The sequence below is a fragment of the Carlito syrichta genome, unplaced genomic scaffold (genome assembly GCF_000164805.1).
Source record: "Carlito syrichta isolate Samal-C Ts95f unplaced genomic scaffold, Tarsius_syrichta-2.0.1 Scaffold314018, whole genome shotgun sequence".
Lineage (NCBI taxonomy): Eukaryota > Metazoa > Chordata > Mammalia > Primates > Tarsiidae > Carlito > Carlito syrichta.
The window spans coordinates 332,345-339,712 of NW_007258114.1; the positions used below are offsets into that span (position 1 = coordinate 332,345).

A 7,368-nucleotide genomic window follows, 5' to 3' on the forward strand; every position below is an offset into this window, starting at 1 on the left:
CGAGACCTCATCTCTACAATACATCAAAAAATCAGCCAGGCGTGGTAGCACGTGCCTGTAGTTCCAGCTACGTGGAAGGCTGAGGCGGAAGGATCGCCAGAGCCCAACAGGTCAAGGCTGCCATGGCCGGGAGCGGCCACTGCACTCCAGTCTGGGCGACAGAGTGAGACTCCAACTCAAAATCAATCAATCAATCAATCAAAGTCAAGGATGTTCCCAGTGTAACTAACATCCCTCTCATTCACTTGCATCCCTCCTGATGGGATTTCTTGAGCGGGAAAGAGAGGCTAGTCTGCCACGGATTGCGCAGTGTCTATGTTTTCTCTGCATCACAGCTACAGTTAGCGATGACACAGTTCTAGCAACAACATCATCACCAGTATCGGAGCCTGCCAAGGGAGGGCAGCGAGGTGGAGGGAGGAGAGACTGAGACCTGTAGGAGGCATCTGGGACTAAGCAGCCCTGCACCAGGACTCTGGGCTGCAGGAAGCCCAGTCCTCCACCCCGGGGAGGCCCCCTACCTCTGGCTCTCCCGGCCGTGAAAGAGCCGTTGTGTGGGATGCACGTGCTGTTGTCCCCGCCACACACCTGGCACGCATCCCGTCCCTTCTGGGAGTCCATCCTGCCATCACAGCCAAACGTCTGTGCAAAGAGAAAGGCTGAGGGCCATTGTCACCGGAGGGTACTGGCCTCATGGACACCACAGCCCTGCTTGCTCTGGAGTTCTGGGATCCACCCAGCCAACCGATGACACTCCACACAGGAAGCCAGCTTAGAGGGTTCAAGTGACCCACCCAAGGTCACAGAGCAGCTCTGAACCCAGGCTGACTTCTAGTTTGGCCCCAGCACCCATAGTCCCACCCCCCAGGAGCCCTCCAATAGGACAGGCAGGCCTCGAAGCCCCCTCCGCTATCCACACACGCCTACCCTGCAGCTGCCGGACACGCACAAATTCAGGGTCCCATCCTGACGAGGGCCACTTGGCACACACCGGGTCCCATCCAGGAAGCTGTCTCCACGGCTCACAATGAAGCTCTCGCCAATAGCACGACACATGTGTCTACACAGAGCATCCCCTGTGGGGTGGGAGGAGGGAGCGGATAGGGATCCAGAAAGCCAGGGGAGGAAGGGATGGGAAGCCCCCACAAGGTCTTCTCAGCTGACCCGGCCAAGCCTCGTCCAAGTGAACCCTCATACCTACCAGCCCCCATCTACTTTGCTCTGTCCTGCCTCCTAAGGCAATAATCATCACCATAACATAATCTAATAACTAATGATATTGAATCATGAACCAGGGAAACTGCTTGACTTTTCCCTTGCCAATTTCTAGTGACCTGGGAGGGAGATACTGCCATTATACCCATTTCACAGATGGAAAAACCAAGACACAGAGATGGGATGCCATTGCCCGACCTGCTGTCTTGACCAGCACTGGAGTAACAGCTGACCACCAACGGCTGTGCCCCACCCGAGGGTCTCCAGGGCAGGCTCTGTGGGTCCCACCTTGACTGTGCTGCACCGCAGCGCCCCAGCGGTAGAAGGAGGTACTGCCAGCAGGGAAGTGCAGCGGCTGGTCATCCGTCCCCGCACACTGCTCAGACATGAACTCCAGCTGGGTCTTCTGGCAGGCCTGGCCAGGAGGAGGCAGAAGACAGACAGGCACAGGAGTGGGGGTTGGTGTCCGGGGTGGGGGGGAGGGGTGCCGTGTCACTGGGAGACAGCATGGCACCCTACCGTGCGGGGTCAAGATGTGGGTATGACCTCAGCTCTGGGTTGTGCCTCCAACCCCCGCTTTGTAAACTGGGGGGACAAGGGTGCCTGCCTTTCTCTGCTAATGGAAAAATGTCAGAGAATTTGTAAACATCACAAGGCAGCAACAAAGAGAGAGCCGAGGAAGGGCGCTGCTCCCGGAACCTCAGGTCCCAAGGCCTGGACTTGACAAAACCAGGATGGTGATGTTTATTCACTAGACAGGTGCATCTAGAGGCAGGTAATTAGACCACTATAGGCCAGCACGGTGGCTCACACCTATAGTCCCACCACTCTGGGAGGCCAAGGCAGGAGGATTGCTTGAACCCAGGAGTTTGAGACCAGCCTGGGCAACATAGCCAGAACTCATCTCTAAACAAAAGGGGGTGGGGAAAGAAAGAAAAGAAGCAATTATAGATGATTAAGAACAAAGGGCGGCCAGGCTTGGTGGCTCAGACTGTAATCCCAGCACTTTGGGAGGCCGAGGCCAATGGATTGCCTGAACCCGTGGGTTCAAGACCAGTCCGGGCAACTTGGTGAGACCTTGTCTTTACAATTAAAAAAAAAAAATTAGGGCGTGGTAGTGCACACCTGTAGCTCTGGTTACCTAGAAGGCTGAGGTGGAAGGATCGCTGGAGCCCAGCAGGTTGACGCTGGGGTGGCCGTGAGCACGCCCACTGCACTTCAGCCTGGGCAACGGAGTGAGACTCCGACTCAAAAATAAATAAATAAATAAAAGAACAAAGGGCTTCACCACCAGAGCCTCAGCACCTAGGCAGGTATCCTGGACTTCTAAACACTGAAGAGAAAATAATCGAAGTTGACCCACCGGGTGGGGACACTGACCACAGGTGCCCTCCATGAAGTCCCGCCACCCCTTGCCACAAAGACCCTCCCCTTAAGGTCTGGGGAAGGAGGAGAGAGAGGGTCTTGCCACATGCAGAGCTGTCATACAGCCAGGGCCAATCCCAAACCCAGGGCCATCTGAAGCAGGAGGCAGATTTTAACTCAATGTAAAAAGAATCATTCGCTGAGTGTGGTGGCTCAAGTCTGTCATTCCAGCACTTCAGGAGGCCGAGGCAAGTGGAATGCCTGAGCCCATGGGTTTGAGACCAGCCTGGGCAACCTGGTGAGACCTCGCCTCTCAATATGCCAAAAAATTAGCCGGGCATGGTAGCGTGCACCTGTAGTTCCAGCTACCTGGAAGGCTGAGGCGGAAGGATCACCGGAGCCCAGCAAGTCTAGGCTGTGGTGGCCGGGAGCGTACCACAGCACTACAGTCTGGGCGACAGAGTGAGACTTCGACTCAAAAAAAACACACTCAAAAAAGCCAAACATGGCCAGGCACTATCCCAGCACTTTGGGAGGCTGAGGCAAGAGGATCACTTGAGCTCAAGGGTTTGAGAACAGCCTGGGCATATAGTGAGACCTTGTCTTTACAAAAAATTGAAAAGTTAGTCAGTATGGCAGTGCACGCCCGTAGTCCCAGCCACTTGGGATGCTGAGATGGGAGGATCACTTCAGCCCAAGAAGTCGAGGCTGCGGTGAGCCATGATTGTACTCCAGCCTGGGTGAAAGAGTAAGATCCTGACTCAAGGCCGGGCTTGGTGGCTCAGCCTGTAATCCCAGAACTTTGGGAGGCCGAGGCGAGTGGATTGCCTGAGCCCCCGGGTTTGAGACCCACCCGGACAACCTGGCGAGATCTCGTCTCTACAATAAAACAAAAATTAACCGGGCGTGGTGGCACGTGCCTGTAGTTCTGGCTACTTGGAAGGCTGAGACAGAAGGATCACCAGAGCCCAGCAGGTGGAGGCCGTGGTGGCCAGGAGCGTGCCACTGCACTCCAGTTTGGGTGACAGAGTAAGACTCCAACTCAAAAAAAAAAAAAAAAAGATCCTGACTCAAAAAAAAAGCCAAACGTAGATTTGTCATACAACCTGGCAACTGCATTTTTAGATATATTGCTAAAAGAATTGAAAACAGGAATTCAAAACAAGTACATGTATAAGCACATTCACAGCATCTGTGTTCACAGTCACCGACAGGTAGAAACAGCCCAAATGTCCAATAGATGAATACATAAACACAATGTGGTCTATGCATACAATGCAATATTATTCAGCCATAAAAATGAATGAAGTGGCCAGGCACAGTTGCTCAGACCTATAATCCCAGCACTTTGGGAGGCTGAGGCTGGAGGATTGCCTGAGCCCAGCAGGTTAAGACTGGACAACATAGCAAGACCACATCTCTACCCAAAAAAAATTAGCCAGGTATGGTTGCATGTGCCTGTATTCCCAGCTACTCACGAGGCTGAGATGGGAGGTTGACCTGAACCCAGGAGGTAGAGGCTGTAGTGAGCTGTGATCCTGCCACCACTCTCTAGCCTGGGCAACAAAGTAAGACTCTGTCGAAGAAGAAGAAAAAGAAGGAGGAAGTGGGGGAGAAGGAAGAGGAGGGGGAGGGGGAGGAAGAAGAGGAGGAGGGGAAGGAGAAGCAGCAGCACTGATATGTGTTACACACGAATGAACCTTGAAAGCATTATGACGGCCGGGCACGGTGGCTCACGTCTATAATCCCAGCACTTTGGGAGGCCAAGGTGAGAGGACTGCCTGAGCCCGCGAGTTCGAGACCAGTCTGGGCAACTTGGCAAGACCTCATCTCTACAATCAATCAAAAAATTAGCCGGGCATGGTGGCGTGTGCCTGTAGTTCCAGCTACTTGGAAGGCTGAGGCAGAAGGATCGCCTGAGTTCGTAGGTCGAGGCTGCAGTGGCCGGGAGTGTGCCACTGCCCTCTAGCCTGGGTGACAGAATGAGACTCTGACTTAAAAAAGAAAAGAAAACATTATGTTAAGTGAAAAAGGCCCGACTGAAAAGACTGTGTATTGTATGGCTCCACTGACATAAAATATTCAGAATAGGTAAACTACAAAGACAGGAAGTAGATTGATGGTTGCCAGAGCTGAGAGTGGGGAAGAATGGGGCGTGACAGATTTATGGTAAGGGGTTTTCCTCTGGAGTAAAGGAAATGCTTTGAAACTAGATAGAGGTGGTGGTTGCACAACATGGTGAAAGTACTAAATGCTACCAAATTATCCCCTTTAATGTAGTTTATTTTATGCTACGTGTATTTCAACTCAATTTGTTTTTTTCTACTTTTTATTTTGGTAGAGATGGGGGTCTCGCTATGTTGTCCAGGCTGGTCTCGAACTCTTGGCCTCAAGCTATCCTCCCACTTCAGGCTCCCAAAGTATTGGAATTGCAGGTATGAGCCTCCACGTCCAGCCAGATTTCACCTCCATTTGTAAGTAAAAGAACCCTCCATGGTTGCACGGTAGTGTTTATATTCCAGAGGGCAGAGATGTGTTCTGAAAGGATGAAGGTGACACCCCTCAGGAGCTCTGGGGTCGTCAGCATGACCGTCCTGTTTTTGTGCTGTGGTCCCAGCGACCCTCTCCAAAGTGTCCTGAGACGGACTCTTTGGAGTCACCTGCCCGCCACCACCCCCTCCCGGCCGCCCCGGGAAGCTGACCTACCTGGGTGTTGCACATCTCAGCCTGGAGGTCAGCGCCAACACACGCACGCCCCCCAAAGGCAGGTCTGAAAATGCACGTGAGACAGGAGGGCAGGAGGTGGCCATCGCCCCCAAGCAGGGGTGTGGTGCGGTCCCCTCCCTGACAGGGGAACAGCGCCCGCCACACGCACCTGGGCTTGCTGCACCGCCGCCTCCTGGTGACCACGCCTCCTCCGCAGGAGCGCGAGCAAGGACTTTCGGGGCCCCAGCTGGACCAGTGGCCGTGCACCGCCGTAACCGGGGGCAGCTCTGCCAGGGAACGGCAGCGACCCTTGGAGCACCACTGCAAGGCAAGGACAGTTTGGTCTCCTACCCTGGACCCCCAAGGGACCCCCAACACAAGGGACCCCCACCGGAGCCCCCCAAAACACACATGGTTCCCATGGGGACCCCCAGCACACAGGGATCCCCCAACACACCCAGAGACCCCCACATGGACCCCAACGCACACAGGGTAACCCCCACAGAAACTCCCAACACACATAGGGACCCCCCACAAGGACCCCTCAACAGACACAGGGATCCCCACAGGGACTCCTAATACAGGGACCCCAGTACACACAAGGACCCTCCACAAGAGCCCCCCCAACACACAAAGACCCTTCCCACAGGGATTTCCCCAACACACACAGGAACCCTCCCACAGGGCTCCCCCAACACACAAAGGACCCCCACAGGGACCCCCAAACCACAGAGGGGCTTCCCACCCAAGGGCCCCCAACACACACATGGACCCCCAAACACACAGGGACCCAGGGACCCCAACCCACCCAGGAACTCACGATACACAAGGGACCCCCCAGTTGACATAGGGACTCCCCAACACACAAGGGAACCCACCCACAGGATCTCCCAACACACACAGGGACTCAACATAAAAACAGGGACACCCAACACAAGGACCCCCCCATACACACAGGGATCCCCCAGCACACACAAGGACTCCACATACAGGGACCCATCCCAACACACACAGGGATCCACCCGCAGGGACCCTGACACACAGGAACCCCTACCCATAGGAACCTCACACCCACAGGCACCCTCACAATCCCCATTCTGCTTGAGAGTAAACGTTTCAGGGAAGAGGGGAGACCAGCAACCCAAAGAATGGAGGAAGGGTGTGGCCAGGCCGGGGAGAAGGGAAGGGAAGGGCTTCGAGGACTAGGATGAGGCCACAGGAGGGTCTTGGGTAAGCAGAGTGTCTGTCACTGCAGCAAGCCCGCTCTCTGTGGTTTGGGGGTGACAACAGGAGACTCAGGGCCAAGTCTTCAAGCCTAGAAAGCCCCCCTGCCTCCCAGCCTTGCAGAGGGCTGAAGTGAGCATTCAATCACCCCTCCTTCTTAACCTGAGCGGGGACAGTCCCAGGACTCTCTGCCCTACCTCCTTCCCACCCCAAGAACGAGGCGGCCTGGCCAAAGGTGCCCATGAAGGTGCGCACATGCGCACACATGAGAGTCTCATTCGCGCTTTGCTCTGACCTTCTCCACGCCACACTCTGTCCCGTCTAGGAGCGGAACCAGGAGGCGACTGCAGCTACTTTGGTCCAGCGGGTCCGTGTGACAGGAGAGAGCCTGGCACAAGTCCTAAAGGGGACAGGTGGCGCGCTCAGGGGCCACCATGTCCCGTCCATCCTTAACTGTCCCTCCCAGACCACAGGACACACAAACACAGACAGTACACTTCTTCATGGACACTGGTGGCCTGGCAGAACAAGGCATGGCTGACCCATCCATCAGGAACAGGGACAATCACCAGGGCCTGCCACACATTCAGGGGCCCATGGAAATGTGTTGGGGTTTTTTAAACTGTTTTTTCTTTCTTAACTTGTCACTGACTTGAAGCTCACCATGGAAATGTTTTCATTTCTTTTAAAACCAAAAGAAAGCTGGGCTCGGTGGCTCAGCCTGTAATCCCAGCACTTTGGGAGGCCAAGGTGAGTGGATTGCCTGAGCCCGTGGGTTCAAAACCCGCCTGGGCAACTTGGCGAGACCTCATCTCTACAATAAATAAAAAATTAGCCAGATGTGGTAGTGCATGCCTG

At 54.7% G+C, this 7,368-nt stretch overlaps 1 protein-coding gene across 1 annotated transcript in view; it reads right to left on the minus strand.

The window, feature by feature from the left end:
• ADAMTS13 (ADAM metallopeptidase with thrombospondin type 1 motif 13) overlaps positions 1 to 7,368 on the minus strand; it is a 38,473-nt gene that overhangs the window by 21,185 nt on the left and 9,920 nt on the right. The window contains 6 exon segments of the mRNA XM_021718935.1: positions 522 to 642; positions 928 to 1,076; positions 1,504 to 1,630; positions 5,287 to 5,350; positions 5,456 to 5,607; positions 6,806 to 6,910. Of these exon segments, the coding sequence (XP_021574610.1) occupies positions 522 to 642; positions 928 to 1,076; positions 1,504 to 1,630; positions 5,287 to 5,350; positions 5,456 to 5,607; positions 6,806 to 6,910 (718 nt within the window).